The sequence below is a fragment of the Lactuca saligna genome, chromosome 7 (genome assembly GCF_052625555.1).
Source record: "Lactuca saligna cultivar CGN05327 chromosome 7, ASM5262555v1, whole genome shotgun sequence".
Lineage (NCBI taxonomy): Eukaryota > Viridiplantae > Streptophyta > Magnoliopsida > Asterales > Asteraceae > Lactuca > Lactuca saligna.
Genome location: NC_136423.1, coordinates 23,790,945 through 23,808,798, shown reverse-complemented (window position 1 = coordinate 23,808,798; position 17,854 = coordinate 23,790,945). Strand labels below are relative to the sequence as shown.

At 36.4% G+C, this 17,854-nt stretch overlaps 1 protein-coding gene across 1 annotated transcript; it reads left to right on the top strand.

Moving 5' to 3' along the window:
- Nucleotides 1-6,648: 6,648 nt before the first annotated feature.
- LOC145004330 (protein trichome birefringence-like 38) lies at nt 6,649-11,385 on the top strand. The gene is made up of 5 exons (XM_078963220.1): nt 6,649-7,145; nt 8,119-8,290; nt 10,448-10,623; nt 10,705-10,863; nt 11,003-11,385. Exons 1-5 carry the CDS (start codon nt 6,820-6,822, stop codon nt 11,286-11,288), a joined length of 1,119 nt encoding a protein of 372 aa, XP_078819346.1. The 5' UTR covers nt 6,649-6,819; the 3' UTR covers nt 11,289-11,385.
- Nucleotides 11,386-17,854: the final 6,469 nt, after the last annotated feature.

Below are 17,854 nucleotides of genomic sequence, written 5' to 3'. Positions count from 1 at the left end.
ACTATATATATACTAAAATAAACTAATTAGTATAGATGTAGGATTCCTAGATAGCTAGACTTTCCTTATATCTATTCCTTATTGCTCAAGGAAGTAAGGAGTACTTGGACAACACTCCAAGACTTGTGATCTGGACCAAACACACATAACTGGCCATATTGGACTCATATATTCACCAACAATCACCCCCTGAATTTCTGAGTCGAGGGTAATTCTTGCACGCGAAGAAACTCTCTCATCTCTGTGAACCTTATTCAACCTAAGGCCTTCGTAAGTGGATTTTTTAGTTGCTTATCTCCTGAAACATGCTCAACAATCACTTGCTCGTTTTCCACATGCTCTTGAATGAAATGGAATTGAGTGTGAATGTGTTTGCTTCTTCCATGAAAGATAGGATTCTTTGATAATACAATTGCTGATTTTTTGTCTATGCGAATCATCACCTTTTGTTTGTTCATTCCTGTCAACTCAGCTAACAAATCCCTTAACAAAATTGCCTGACACGCAACTGCAGTAGCTGCCATGAACTCAACTTTACATGAGGACAACGCTACTGTATCTTGCTTCTAGGAGCACCAAGTGATATGTGAGTCAACAAGGTAGAAGACATGCCCTGTTGTACTTCTGCCATCATCAACATCAACATTGTAACGACTATCACTATATCCTATCAAACTCATATTATTACTTCATTTATATATTATACCAAAAGTTGAAGTACCATGCAAGTAACGAAGAATTTGCTTAATAGCACGTGCATGGGATTCTCTTGGACTTTGCACATGACGGCTAACTACTCCAACTGAATATCCTAAATCCAGACGAGTGTGTTAGAGATATTGTAAACAACCCACTAACTTTCGATAATGGGTAGCTTCAAATTCTGGTTCATCTTTGACTTTAAACAACTTTAGTCTCGGCTCCATCGGACATTGATTTGCATTACACTCTTGCATGCCTGCCTCTTTTAGAATCTTCATAGCATAACTCTCTTGCTTCACCTTTACACAACCATTTTCTTGTAACACTTCAATTCCCAAGTAGCAAGTTAGTTCACCAAGGTCCGACATTTCAAATTGTAACACCATTAGTCTCTTGAATTGGTTTATAAACTCTAAACTTGTTCCCGTCATGAAAAAATCATTTACAAAAACTGCAACACTATTATATATTCTCCATTTGCATCCTTTCTATAAACCACATTTTCTTGCATGAACTGTTTAAAACCCATATTTTTCAACGTGTTATTAAGCTTCAAATTCCATGCACGTGGAGATTGTCGAAGACCATATAATGCTTTTGCCAATTTGTAGATTTTTGTTTCTTCACCTTACTTCACGAAACCTTCCGGTTGGCACACGTACACTTCTTCTTTTAAATCTCCATATAAAAATGTTTTTTTACATCTAAGTGATGAATCTTCCATCAATTCCTGGCCGCAAGAGCAATCAATAGTCTTATTGTCTCGAGTCGAGCTATCGGTGCAAATACTTCATAAAAATCAGTGCTCTTGTACATAACCTTTAGCGACTAGACGCACTTTGTACCTTGTAATTGATCCATTCATGTTTCGTTTAATTTTGTACAACCATCTTAAGTTGGTAAGTTTAGCATCTTGAGGTGGAGGAACTAATTTCCAAGTATTATTCTTCTCGATGGAGTCAATTTCGACCTTCATTGAATCGAGCCAATTCTTGTTCACCTTGGCTTCTTTAAAAATCTTTGGTTCTTCATAGAATGTCAACATTGGTAACACTAAAGTTCAAGTGGACTGCCGAAGTGGGACAAAACTTCCATCGTTATTTTGATCATCAATAGGTTGCGATGGGCTGCTATCATCGTGAGAAGAGTCATTGGTTTGGTCGGTTTGGGCTAGATCTGTGAACTATTCGATTTCTATTGCAGTTGGGCTCGAACCACCATTATCTTGGGTTGCTTGACCATTACTCCACAAGACCATAAACGTTCCCGGTCCATTTCCATCTTGATTTTTGGGTTCATTTGTCCATTGCCATGTCTTATTTCATCACAAATTACATGGGCACTAATAATAATTTTATTTTCCCATAGATTATATAATCGAAATCCTCCCGAATTGGGTTCCTTTCGAAAATATACTAACTGTCATGACCTATCATTAAGCCTCTACAACTGTTTTGAGACTACTATTTCATATGCAACACAACCAATACTTTCAAGTATTCAAGGTTTCGTTTTTCACCATAAAATTTCTCGAATGTGTAGTACCTATCAATGCTCGAGTCGGTGTATGATTTATGATGAACGTTGCATGTCGTACCGCTTTGCCCCAAAAGTGGTTTGGAATATCTTTCGGTTTCATTAGGCACCGTGTCATCTCGAGTAGAGTCCTATTTATCCGTTCGACTATACCGTTTTGTTAAGGTGCATAAGTATCCGTCAAACTATGTGAAATCCCTTCTTCATGACAAAAATGGTTCAACTCAGTCGATGTGAATTCTCCACCTCTATCCGTATGGAAAGCTTGATCTCTTTACCAGTTCGTTTTTCAATTGATATCTTGAATATTTTAATAATTCCGGATGCATTGCTTTAGTGCTTCAAAAGAAAAGACCACGTATATCTAGAATAATCATCAATAAGAACTAGAACATAAATATTACTCACTTAGGTGGGGGGATTAACCGGTCCATAAATATCTTCATGCACCATCTCGAGAATATTTGTAGCTCTATAATTAGCTTTCTTTGTAAATGACTGATTTGTTTGTTTTCCAACCATGCAAGACTCACAAAGTTGGTCTTGATGTTGGATTACCGGTAAACCTTTAGCTAGCTTGTGCATCAAGTTTATCGCGCCAAAATTAAAAGTGGCCAAGTCGCCCGTGCCATAACCAAGCTTCCTTATTAAACTTGGCTTGTAAGCAATGTGGTTTTCCAACTTTTAATTTTATTTTGTAGAGTCAGTTTGCACTTTTCGGGACTCTCTCATAAGTAATCTTCAGTCTCCATCTCAGTAGCAATATTTTTGAATATCACAAGCGGCTCTTGTAGATTGCACGAGGCTAATAACATTGCTACAAAGTGATGGGATATAATAAATACCCTTCATTAATTTTTGCTCACCGCTTTTCCCTTCGAACAAAATTGACCCTTTTCCTTTAATGCTAACACACAACCCATCTCCAAATCTTACTCTACCCGTTATGTTTTTATTTAATTCAGAAAAATAAGAGTAGTTTCCGGTCATGTGGTTGCTCGCACGAGTATCTAAGTACCGAATTCCATCTTCATTGGCATTTGCTTCAACTTTTGGAGGGATATATTTATCTTCGTTCAAGAACACCATTTCTTGAATTGTATTCATCATAAAGAACATCCCTTCTTCATGATTTGTATCTCCTTCTTGTGTCTGATTAAGGTTAGCCTCATGATTTTTGATTCGATCCGGGCATCTTGAAGCAAAATGACCATACTTGTCACACCGGTAACATTGGATATTTGAGAGATCACTTTGCTTGCATTTTTTTTCCCTTTTTTGCTTTTGATCTTCACGATTTTAAGAAGATTCCAAGTGACCATGATTTTGGGTGTTACCCCGACCACGTCCACCACCTCGTCCTCAGTTATTTGAACCCTGACCTCTACCTCTTGATTAGTCGGTGTTTTTATTCGACGATTCAGTTTTCGAATAAAGTAATTTATTTTGAGTCTCCATTACTTTGTCTTCAACCTTGATTCTTTCTTTATAAGCTTTTAAGCGACCAACCACGTCTTCAAAGCCTATCATCTTAAGGTCCAAAATTTGTTCAAGGGCTGCAACTATGTGGACAAATCACATAGAGAGGCTCCTAAGAAACTTCTTCACAAGCTTCTGTTCAGTCATAATTTCTCCTAGTGAAGCGGATTTCGAAGAAATTCCGGATAATTTTGCAGTGAACTCATCTATTGTACTAGTATCACTCATCTTTAGATTTTCAACTTCGGTAATTAGAGTTTGGACTTGGGCTTCCTTCACACGATCCGCTCCTAAGTTACGAGTTTTAATCTCCTCCCACATCTCTCTTTTGGTTTTTAAAATTACTGATTTGAAGAAATACATCCTCCGAAATCGATTGGAACAACAATCCTTTCACGATGTTGTTTTTCTTCATGTCATCTAGTCCGGGATCAGTCACATCCCAAACGCCATGAATCCCGAATAGCACCTCCATGCGTATCCTCCAAATTGTGTAGTTCGTCGATGTCAAATTCGGACATTAGAACGTGAACGACATGTGTTCCTTAGCCAGTGGTTGGGACGATTCTCCTCCCGACATCGCGGTTCAATGTTTAGATTCTTAATAAAATTCTAAGAGCTGATTTAGGCCTATACAACAAAAGCCCAAAGCAAAAGAACAAATTCACCTAATAAGGTCATTAAAAATACGATCTTAGGTTGCAATAGAAAGCAATAGAAGTTTCAGATCTCAACAAGGGCCCAAAGCAAAATCAAATTCCGACTTATTTTGTTGGTATGGCCCAAAAAAAACAAGCCTATAATTTTTTAGGTGTTCAATCTCAAAACAGGAAGGGGCGAGCGACTAAACGACTTCACAGCAAGAGGGCATGACGACTTTGCAGGTTCACGTCTCTTCCTCATTTCGTGTGTAGGCTGCCTGGATTGCCAAACCGTTTACGATCAATCGAACATGAAATCTTTAAAAGAACCCCGAATTTCAATTGTTGTAGACTTGGCTTGTTTCTCAGATTCTCCACACGAGAATTTCTAAGCAGGTAATTGTTGACCGACTTCTCCACACGTGTTCCTTCTATCGCATGAGGGCTCTATCTCGCATCGCAGGTACTTCACAGTAAGGACACAAAAAACGCAGGTTCTTGCTCTTGCACTCTACTTTCACAGGAGGTCTCTCGCAGGTTATTGCAGGTCTGATACCAATTAAAGAATGGAGAATAAGAATGCCAAAACTTACTCTTGACTTTATTAATGAAACATAACTCGTAAAAACTTCAAAATCTCTATCTATCTGATTATAGGAACCTATTGACTATATATACTAAACAAAACTAATTAGTATATAATTAGGATTCCTAGACTACTAGACTTTCCTAATATCCATTCCTTATTACTCAAGGAAGTAAGGAGTACTTGGACGACACTCCAAGACTTGTGATCTAGACCAAACACGCATAACTTGCCACATTAGACTCAAATATTCATCAACATTTCATATCCCTGAGAAACTTTCACTCCTCGATATTTTGTTCTTGGATTGCATATTGATAATAAAGTTCCGAAAACAATGCCCATGAAGCCAGGAACATCAGAATTTGGTTGGTCTAGAATATAACTATGACATGCATTTAGGAAGACATGTCTAATTGTAATATAAGTGGAATTGGCCATATCAGATATCATGCCTAGAATCCCAACCTCCGAATGGTATTCCTTTAAAACCAAGATCATAATTATACACAACGTGTTACTCTCACTTCATAGGGTGGTGTTAAGATTTGGTTCGTTTCCATGGATGGAAATCGCTAAGAACATGTTGCCTATGTAGTCTCTTTAAGGGGCATTGACTATGAAGATGAATCATAATCATATTAATGAATCGACAATTACAAAAAAACTAGTGTTTTGTTGAAGTTGAATCTTACCACACAACCTACGACGAGAAAGGAAAACTTAAACCGGTCACTCTCATCGTTCTTGATATGGGTAACTGTTACGAGATTGGTGTTTTCAAGACTATAACAGTAAAAATTGAGAATGACAAAACTTTCTTTATGATTTCAGTTGGATGACCTTATTTTTAGTCGTAGATAATCGATATCCATGGTGATAAAAATATGTATGTATAACCCCTAACCAAAACATATGCACATAGAAATTGGGTTGTATAACTTCAATCCAAAATGTGTGTTCGGAATATCGGATCGATCTATATATATTTTTGTCTAATCTATGTCAGTAAAGTACATCCAAAATACATTTTCTAAAAAAGTAAGTCTAGAATGTTATGTCTGATTCTGACCGACTTTAAGCCGCATCATATCCGAATTGTTTTCATTGTAGTGTGGAACAAGATGTTTCTTCCTCGGTGGTCTTTTGGCTGGCCATTTCCATCAACATTCCAATAACAAGGGATCATATTTGTAAATGTATCTTTGTAAGTCAACTTAGTGAATAGGATAAGGAATAAGAGAAAATAGTGTACTCAATAGGTTGTAGGATCTGGGTTAGTACATTTCATACTTTCTTAATATATTTTATTTTAATAATTATCTATATTAATTTTCCGTTTGTAGTTGTTTTTCAATAAAACATATATTTCTCTCCAACGACTTTCTTCTCTCATATATAAACTATAAGGTATATTCAATATTTTCATTTCTTGTAGCTCCAAAAAGAAGTTAAGTTGAACTTCAAACATATGACAATTCAATTCTCAACCTTCCCATATTTTCCTTTCAATCTGCCACTTTCCATGTACAATATACATCACTTTCCGAAAATTTTGAAACAGTAACCTGTGTTGCAATTTTAAAAATTAACTCAATTGCAAATAAAGTTATGTTATGATTGATATTTACATATTGAAAGAAACAGCAAGTTTGGGCTAAGCTGTAATATTTACTTAATATATATGTTTATTAATGAAAATTTCCTCTCTACATACACATATATGTGCATGCGGATGTATGCTCTCTATATATACAATGATGAATGGGGTAAAGGCATGAGAGACCAAGGGACACCGAAGACAGCCTTTCGCACATAATTATTGATTGAGCATAGTTCTCCAGTGCTCTCTCTTCACCAAAATCCAATAAAGATATGGATTTTGGTTACCATAGGAGGTGCCTTTTGTTGACTTGTGCAATCTTTCTTCTACAATTGCAGCTTTTTCTTGTTGTAACGTTGGCTAAAACACAAGTATCTTTGTCGTCATCCCATAACACCAGTAGTACTACATTAAGGGGGAGGGAGTTATTGGGGTGTGATATCTTCAGAGGAAAATGGGTAGTTGATAATTCATACCCACTCTATGCAGCTTCAAGTTGTCCCTTCATTGACTCTGAGTTCGACTGTCTTAAACATGGTCGCTCAGACACTCAGTATCTCAAGTATGCTTGGCAACCAGACTCCTGTAAACTGCCCAGGTAAATATATATATATATATATATATATATATATATATATATATATATATATATATATATATATATATATATATATATATATATATATATATATCCTCCACCTCTCTCCTTCTCTTCTATTTGCTTGATAGAGGGTATGCTCTTGTTAAAGATAAAGTTGCTAATGTAGAAATTTATGGTATTTGGGATCTTTCTGAAAAAAAAATAAAAAACTGTCCTTCTTGTAGTCTTTTAAAGAGAAGGGGTGTGACTGAATCATTTATGTCCTGCAAAGGAACAATTCAGCATAGAGAATTAAATTCCATGCCTGTCTATGTCAAAGTTTCCATATGGAAACAGTTCGGTTTAATTTCTTCATAGTGCTGTAAATGAGTTCACTACAAAGTACAAATATTTGGAACTTACTCAACGCTCATTAAAACTGAAACACTTTAACATGGGTAAATATATAATCATGTTTAGTGCTTGATTAAAAAAAAACAAAAAATACTTTATGCTAATATAATTAAAAATACGGAATCATTGGAGCAATGCTGATTCTTTAATGATGTAATGATACGATTCTCACTTTTAGTTTAATATATATACACCTTTAATAAATGGACGATATAAATCTACTATCAACATGATCGTTTATTCGTTCTTATAATATATATTTTCACATATGATTGATGGTTACTTTGTAACTGAAGTATATTATTGGTCAATTAAATAAATTACTTTCCTTTTCTGTTTGATTAGGATTCTACATTTGGTATCATGAAATAAATAAAATTACAAAGTGAATATATCTTTCTGGCCAATATACAATAGAGGATAAGATTTTTTTTCCATGTATAGTTTAAATTATTATTATTATTATTTTATTACCTACGCAACAATGGCAACACTTCAAATTCATGGGGTGTGAATTTGTAATCGTTACAAAAGAAAGATAATGTTCTACTATCTAATATATGTGAAATTTATAAAGGTTTAATGGGTTGGATTTGTTGAACAAATGGAGAGGGAAGAAGGTGATGTTTGTTGGTGACTCACTGAGTGAAAATATGTGGCAGTCCATGGCTTGTTTGCTTCATGGATCTGCGCCAAAATCAAGAACTTCTTTTCTGCACAAAGACTCTATTACTTCGCTTACTTATCAGGTATGCCCTTATATATTGCCCTATAGTCAATTCTGATATAGTACTAATGTACTATGAACACGATGTATCAAAGTTATATTGATTTAAGGATATCTGAAATAAACCCTCAATTTTCTTAAATAAACCGTCACTTCTCTTTTGAAAACTTGATATGATTAATTAAATAATGTTTTTAAAGTTTTTATGTTTTTTTGAGCTATTTTTTAAATTAGTTTATATAATTACTATTTTTCTTTTTATATTTATTAAATGATTTATTTATATTATTTAAACTCCTTTTATTATTCAACATATTAGTTTTGTTTTAATTAAATCATTAATATACATATTCTCTTGTTAATTCGTCACTGCTATTAACTCAGATAATTGGTAGGCAATATTTCCTAGCTAGCTAGTTTATAACGCACAATAATTTTTTTTTTGTTTGTAACATGAAAAATTGGGAACAGTATAACTCAAGAATTTTTAGTTTATAAAACTAAAATTTTCTAAATTATGATTAAAATAATGACTTTAAAAAATTAATTTATAACACAAAATATTATTTCTATTATATAGATAAAGTAACAATGAAAACAACACTAAGAAATAAATAAATATTTAATTAGTCAATTTGTAATGATAAATACTAGATCTCCTTGTACTTGAAATTCACTTAACTAGTATATCAAATTTCCGTTTTTAACCATTTTGTTTTTATAGCGTATATAGTATAAATAATTTTTTATATACTAACTTTGAAAAAAAAATATAACATATTTTTATGTCATAGTATTAATGGGTTAGAAATTCATAAATTATATAATTTTTTCAAGCATATACATCATATTTGCAACTATATGGACGTTTTTATTTATCTTACATATAATATGTGGCCCTTTTTTGAGAAATGCCGGCAAAATTTTAAAAATTATTCTTAACAAAATACTACTAACAATGTACATTTGTTTAAAAGAAACTAGACATCATAAATGATATATATATATATATATATATATATATATATATATATATATATATATATATATATATATATATATATATATATATATATATATATATTAAGTAGTCAAAAATAAAAATAAAAATAAAAATAAAAAAGAACATAAAACCATCAATATTAAGTAATTAAAAATATTGTATTAAAATTGATTGTTTAGAATAATTCGGAAGAAAACCAAGTAACAGCACCATCATGTTAATATAATGTCGGAGACTGGAATTGTAAAAAGAGCCATCTTCTTGTGTCAGTTGTGGTTATATAAGCCAGTGTTAGATTACATCAAAATTTAAATTGACGTGCATATGACATGATTGTTCGACTCCAGAATACGAAATACAACAGTAGATTAAAACGCTTTGTTACTATTCAGTCATTTATTTTACCCAGTTTTCCTGATTTAAAAAATTATTACATATTATTTCATGCCATGTAAATAATTATGTATTATACTCAGATAAGTACATCCACATTAATATTGTACTGATTGAGAAGCTGGAATATGAAATAACTGGGCAACATGTTTCTTTATTTTTGTGGATGTAAGTCTTTGATAGCTAGACCTTCTACCTACTGCCATGTCTTTGTTTCTATTACCAAGTTGTCGGCAGAAGAGGTCAGATAAGAAAGCACACCAGCAAAAAGGAGATGAATATGAAATTGCTTTAGAAATGGCATATTAAATAAACAAAATACACCTAACAATTTCAGTAGTGAGACTAGCAAGCAAGCACAATTCTAATTTAAATATCAATTCATAGTCTTTTAATACAAAATTTAAACAAGTATTTTTAAAAGTAAAGGTATGATGAAGACAAAAGAAAAGAGACAACAAGGTTCACAAGTGCGTTCTCATTCTGGAAAGTAGATAATAAATGATTGCAAAAAAGTATTTCTCCTTCTCAACCCTTACGTTTGGAATAGCAACCTTTGTTTTGGTTTTTTATTTTTTGTGGTTAAAAAGACATGTGGCCCGTCACTTTTCTTCTTCTAAAAAAGATTTAATATAGTGTCATAGTAATTTAGAGATATTGATGTCGAATTTCCTCTATGAATCTCACATTTAATAGCTACTACTACTACTACCCCGTACAATATAGATGAAAATGACGAGATTCTCAAGTGTTTCATGGGTTTAACAATGAATAAATCTTCAGGATTATGGAGTAACAATATATTTATATCGCTCTACATATTTGGTCGATATTGTAAAAGAAAGAATTGGGCGTGTACTCAAATTGGATTCCATTCAAGGTGGTGATGCATGGAAGGGGATGGATGTGCTAATTTTCAACTCATGGCATTGGTGGACACACAAGGGACACATACAGCCGTATGAGTCGCATTAATAACATTTATATATATATAATAGTATGTTGATCTGGCATCTTAATATGATGTGCTATTTGGACAGATGGGATTATGTGCAATCCGGATCAAAAGTATCAAAAGATATGGATCGACTAGAGGCATATTATAAGGGTATGACAACATGGGCAAGATGGGTTGATCTCAATGTCAATCCATCCAAAACCAAAGTATTCTTTCAAGGGATCTCTCCTTCACATTCTCAGTAAGTGCTTCACCCAACAATAAACCAGAATATTCTTAAAAAGTTTATAACTTGTAGCATCAGGAAGGGAATATGTAAAAATGTATGTCTTTCAGAAATGCTAGTATATATTTATTTTTAATTTTCTTTTCAAAATCAGGGGAAGAGAGTGGGGATCATCATCAAAGAATTGTCGTGGAGAACTACAACCACTACAAGGATCAACATATCCAGCTGGATTACCTGAAGCTCAAGGTGTTTTGAAAAAAGTTCTTGGGAGTGTAAAGAAACCAGTTTACTTGCTTGATATCACAACCTTATCCCAATTGAGAAAAGATGCGCATCCCTCGTCTTATGGTGGTGGCCCAGGCATAGATTGTAGTCACTGGTGTGTACCCGGGTTGCCTGATACTTGGAACCAACTGTTATATGCAAGCTTTAGTTAATTGATAGATTGATGTAATTTGTCTCATTGAATATTTGTGCTTTATAAATTGTACGTATTTGCATCCGATTGAAGTGTGAAAATTTGTTAATTTCAAAGCCGATTTGTGTTTCAGGGGTAAAGTATTATTTTGGCTATTGTTGGAGTATTATATTGTCCTGAATTCTATAACTCTGAAGTCTGAACTGCACATCTTTATTAAAAGCATGCCTTTAGGCTTTCATGCCCTTGATACACCATTTTCCTTGATCAACATTATGCTTTATAAATAGGTCCAATATAGAGTTTGGTATATGTAACATCCTAATTTGGGCCTAAATAATTTAGGTTATTGAGTTAAAAAAAATTATAATACTAATAATAATTAATTAAATAATTAATAAAAATAAAAGAGGGTAAATAGATGAAATAAATAAATGTATAAAATAATTTTATAATTATAAAATGAGTAATTAGTTAGAAATATAAAGAATAATTATGAATTTTGATAATTTGGACATTAATCTAAAAATAAATAAGTAAGGGCTAAAACGTCAATTATCCAAACTTGTGACAGTTAGTCTCAACTTGACTTAAGGACTAAAGTGAGAAGAATTTTATACTGAAAGGTTTAGTTTGAATCATAAGAGTGTTGGCCAAGCTTCTAGGTTAACTAAGGGTTCATTTGAGAGGATAAGCAGATGATGGAGCTTAGTTGCCAAATCCCTAAAACTTCATGATTTATGATTTGAATAGACGATGAACAAGATATTCGTTCCAGCTTAATAAGATCGTCATGATCCTATGAACCTAGTTGACAATAAGTGCTTAAATCATTAAGTCAATTTTGAGATATAAATAAGTTTAATTCAAATATTGATATTAAGACTTATTTTATCCATAAACACTAATTGGTTAAATCTGGGAATGTTTGATGTAAATGGAGAAAAGAACAATGCTAAAATGAAAACAAAAATGGATATGACAACAACTCAGTTGTAGGCATCCAACCTCTAGAATAAGAGGTATTTGTAACGCCTAGTTCTTGGTACGTATTTAACTTAAATTTATTCCATTTTCTAGAGCAACTCGACGAGTTGGGAGCCCAAAAATCATCGAGTAGAGATCATAAGGGCCGCGTAATTTAACTAACCTACTTGATGAGTTGGGAGACCTCAACTCGACACGTAGGCTGGCATGGATAAAACCCTAATTTCTGGGGTTTGCACCCTATTTAAACGTCTTAAACCTTTCATTTTGGCCTTATTTCCATCCTCTAAGTCCCAAACCTTAAATCTCGATAACCCTAAAGCCATTTGAGTGTTTATGAGCTATTTTTGAGTGTTTTGGTGTGTATATGAAGCTATTAGAAGAAGGAAGAGCTTAGAGACCCAAGAAGGAGTTTGTAGATCCATAACCCTTGCTTCAACCACAACATTTTACTGGTATAAAGCTTAAACCTTGCTTTGTGGTCATTTAGATCTCCATTTTTGAAGTTTCTTTCTTATTTTGGTCTGAATGATATGATTCTTGGGATTTGGACGTCCCAAGTGGAGAACACTTAAGATCTAGGGCCTTAAGGGGTTTTCATGGCATAAATGTGCCAACTTTATAGCCATGGAAGTCCCATGCAACATTTAGACCATCATTTTGGTCTTTTGAAGCTTTTAGGGCCATGCATGTGGATAAAGTTTAAGACTTTACGTGGTCATTTAGTCCCTAGAGTCCAGATCTATAACCTCATGGTCTATCTTGTAGTTTGGTGGGAAGAGGACTTTAGCCTTCTTGGGTTAGGATTTGAGCTTAATCTCTTTAGGAAGGGTATTGATGGGTAGAGTTGGAAACTTTAACCTTCTAGATGCATTTTCAGTCTAGATCTGGAATATGAGACATGGATTTGAAGAATAAGGGCTTAATGCAATAAGAAGGGTTGATAGACTGATAAACTCGACGAGTCCATAAGGGAACTCGGCGAGTTAGTTTGGAATGTTCCCGATTCTATTAAAGGAACTCGATGAGTCCACAAGGGAACTCAACGAGTTGAACTGGGAAAGTCCCGTTTCTGTTGAGAAGGAGGAACTCGACAAGTTGGATCGTAATTTCACGATATTGTGATTCATGGTAACTTGACAAGTTGAATGGTAAACTCGATGAGTTGAGTCAACTCGGAGCGTTGACATTGACTTGACTTTGACCACAGTTGACCCTAAAGGGGTATGAGTAAGAATGGTATCTAAGGGGCTATTTTGATTCAGGGAGTGTGTATAGTTGATTCCGGGACAGATGCATTTCACCTATCATTCGACATTTGAGGTGAGTTTCCTCTTGGATTGAATGGGTCAAAGGCACCAAGGTTGGCCCGTATATGTTATGTGTGCTGATTAGTATCTAAGTTTGGGCAGGGCCCGTATCTTAGCATTGCTTGAGTATGAATATGGAATGGATTGGTAGATTTTGCTTATACTTGTTGTCTGCGTGATACTTGTATGTGTTCTTAATGAGCTGAGTATGGACAAGGCCCGTATCTCGTTATTAGTTGAGTGTGGGTGAGGCCTGTATCTCATTATTAGCTGAGTGTGGGCGAGGCCTGTATCTCATAGAAAGTTGAGTGTGGGCGAGGCTCGTAGCTCACAGATAGTTGAGTGTAGGTGAGGCTCGTATCTCATAGTTAGCAGAGTGTGGGTGAGGCCCATATCTCCTAGTTAGCCGAGTGTGGGCGGGGCCCGTATCTCCTTAAGTGTGGGTGGGGCCCGTATCTCATAGTAGCATGATTATGGGTATGATATGTGCATGGTAGTTTGGGGGAAATTCACTAAGCTTCGTGCTTACGGTTTACAGTTTTGGTTGCAGGTATTTTCGATAGCAAAAGGAAGAGCTCGGGATGACTGCATTGCACACACCATGATGTTTAGCTTGGGATGCTTACTCTGATATATTTGATAGATGTTTTGATATGAGATACTATTACTTATGTTTCGATGACATGATTTTGATAACTATGGTTTTATTTATGATTTAAAAATGAAAATTTTTGGTCGTGATTTTTGGGATGTTTCAAGTTGGTATCAGAGCCTTGGTTTAAGGGATTTGGGAACACTCTCAGGTGTGTCTGAACTCAAACTAAGGACTTGGTATGAAAATTTTCAAAAGAAAACCATTTTTATAAAAAGGATTTTGAAAAGAGAAAAGGGTGCGGTGCATGCAATCAACCGAGCTCAAGTAAGTTATCCCAAATTACCCATACACGTTTATGGTATGATATGAATTATGAATATGTGAACTGCATGCTAGATTAGGGCTAAGGATCTAGAAAGGATGCCTTGTATGCCTACTGTATGAGTTTATTGAACTGCATGCTAGTACTGATTAGTCAGTGATATGATGGCCTGAATAGGATATGCTTGATTATGGTTACTCAATGCCTGAATGCTGCTTGCTTTGTGCTTTTCAGAGTTCTAGTTATATTTAACTAACTAGAAAACGAATACGCTAAGTTACATATTACGAGGACTAAATAATTTCAGAAGGTTAGGTTTAGCCTTATTACACTACTCTTGTTTGAGTCCAACCGTTGTAGGGAGAGACCTCTCATTCTATGAATTATCTGGTCTTAGTAATATGTAATGGTATTCGTGAGCTAGTAATTAGGGAAAAGTAGCAGGGACTTATTATGCAGCTGATGGCGGAGAGTGGGACAGAGATTTCCCTATGGGAAATCCTATGATGAGATTAGCACTAAGAGCAGTAGTAGTGAAAGGGACATGGTAGAGTCAAGGCAATTCTTGAGGAAAGTACGGATAGATGTGGAAGGTAGTATGGTCCCGTACTACTAAAAGCGGAGGATCCGTACTCGAGTCAAGGAGTGATGAGATAAAACCAGGGAACTTGTAGCATGTATGATCCCTCTATTTATGATGAGTATTCTGATGATTGTTATGGTGTATTTTCAGTATGGTGACGCTATGAACTAGGCCATTTGGCAGCTCTGGTGCAGGCAAGGGATCAGGCTCGGGCTCTAGAGTCGAGCAACTCGATGAGACGATGAACATATGAGGGGGTTCATCTCATCTAAGATCATGCGCAACATCATTGACCAGACTCATGTGATCTTCGGTGCGGTCAAGGAGGGCATTTTGGAGATTTTGGATGAGAGACTGGGTGTATTCCGCACTGAGATGGTGGCCATGATGGGGGCGTGCACATTGATATTAAGGGAATTTCGAGCTTGTGGAGCAGCAGACTACCATGAGGCTAGGGACCCTCTTGCTAGCAAAAGGTGGTTGGCGGATGTCACCAACGCCTTTCGCACCAATAGATGTTACGAGAGGGACAAGGTCCGACTCGCTTCTTGTCTCCTGAAGGACAGGGCACACGATTGGTGGGAGGAGGTTGGGCATGAGGTTGGTGATGATGCCCTTTATACTATGACCTGGAGTGACTTCTCGACCAGGTTCAGGGCCGAGTTCTCACCTGTGATCGAGGTGCAGTAGCTTGCGTGGGAGTTCCAAGATCGTCGATAGACGATTGAGACGATGAAAAAGATCACCGCCATGTTCAAGGAGAGGGCTCTTCTCGTTCCGCAGTACGTAGCGGACGAGGAGATGAAAAAGGCGCGGTACCATGAGATGTTGAGGAGCAACATTCGGCAGTTTGTGAGCCTATCCAGATGAAAGATGCTAGAGGACATGATAGCAAGGGCTCGAGAGAGGGAGATTGATTTAGAGATGGAGAGGAAGAGGAAGCCATATTAAGTGTCTGGCGTGGAGGTCTTGGGAAAGAAGCCCAAGGTAAATTCCTGAGGGAAGGGCCAGCAGGGCCAAGGGTGTTGCAGCAAGTGTGGGAGGACGTACGAGGGGACGTGTAGGGTGGGTAGTTCAGGTTGCTTTAAGTGCGGCTGAACTGGACATGTCAGTAGGGATTGTACTGCTACCACTAGCACCACTACATTATCTTATCTTATTTGCCTCCAGTGCAATCAGAGGGGCCAAAAGATGTCACAATGCCCGAGGTTAGCAGCAGCAAGATAGGTGGCGGCACCCACTCCTGCTATATTGAGGATTACAGATGGCCTCCAGGACCGGACAAAGGCACCTGTGGCAACGAGCAGATCCTTCCAGCTGACAGCAGAGGAGGCACATGCAGCTCCCGACGTTGTGACGGGTATGTATCTTCTCCTTATCTCTTTATTTATATCTATTATTGCTTATGTTTATGTGTCTTATTATAGAATCATTCTTAATGAACGACATATCTGCTTTGGTATTATTGGATTCGTGGGCTACCCGGACTTTTGTATCGCTTGCACTTAGCAAGCGATTTGTTGGAGCTCCGGGAGAGCTGGACTATCCCCTTGATATGGAGATTGAGAATGATAGGTTCATTCGGGTCGCAAGGGTTCATTAAGGATGTACACTGCAGTTTTTTGATGGGCGGTTTTCCATGGATTTAGTCTGCATTCCCCTGCAAGGGAATAAGGTTATCATGGGTATGGACTGGTTGAGCCCCAATGGGGAAGTGATCGACTGCGAGCAGACAGCTTGTACGAGTTCGGACCCTAAGTGGGGAGGGTTAATGATTTAGGGCGAGAGGCCGCAGTGTGGACCGACATTCTGTTTGACAGCGAGGGAGAGACGGTGCCTTTAGTAGGGTTGCACAGGGTACGTCTCCTATGTTATGGATACCTAGGATATGGGTAAGGTGACCATGCGTGATGTACCAATCTTACGGAAGTACCCGGACGTGTTCCCAAAGGATTTGCCTGGGATACCTCCGGAGAGGCAGGTAGAGTTTAGGATTGACCTAGTTCCTGGTGTAGCTCCGATAGCCAAGGCACATATTGGTTGGCTCCTCCCAAGATGTAGGAGTTGTCTACACAGCTGCAGGAGATGTTAGACAAAGGATTTATCAGACCGAGCAGTTCGCCATGGGGAGCCCTGGTCCTGTTTGTGAAGAAGAAGGACGGGTCATATTAGATGTGTATGGATTACCGAGAGTTGAATAAGGTAACGGTGAAGAAAGATTATCCCCTCACAAGGATTGATGACTTATTTGACTAGCTTTAGTGTGCATATTGGTTCTCCAAGATTGATATGTGATCAGGTTATCACCAGATGCAAGTCAGGGATGATGATGTACAGAAGACAACCTTTATGAATCACTATCGTTACTATGATTTCGTGGTGATGACGTTTGGGCTCACCAATTCTCCTGCCACATTCATGGATCTTCTAGCATGCATCACTGATATCTCAATAATAACTCATAACACAACTAAGTAAGGGTACTTTGGGAAATCACCGTTTGGGCTCTAGCTGATTGTACACACTGCTCCTTCTCATTTTCTCTTGGAAACTCTTACTCATTTTAGAAAAAAAAAATCATTTCTTTTGAATTTTTTTCTCAAATTCCCAGTTTGAGTCCAAACATACCCGAAGGTGTATCCGAGTCCCTCAAACCAAGGCTCTTATACCAACTTGTAACATCGTAAATTTTCAAACAAATTAATCATTTAAAAATCACATAATTCACGTAACACATTACACAAAAATCTCATTGATTTAATTTACGAAACGTAACTCCATAATTGTT

Excerpts from the sequence above, each read along its gene's own strand:
- LOC145004330 (XM_078963220.1), top strand. The coding sequence starts at position 6,820 with ATGGATTTTGGTTACCATAGGAGGTGCCTTTTGTTGACTTGTGCAATC. Across the intron at positions 7,146-8,118 it reads GACTCCTGTAAACTGCCCAG|GTTTAATGGGTTGGATTTGT; the intron begins GTAAATATATAT and ends AAATTTATAAAG. Across the intron at positions 10,864-11,002 it reads ATCTCTCCTTCACATTCTCA|GGGAAGAGAGTGGGGATCAT; the intron begins GTAAGTGCTTCA and ends TTTCAAAATCAG.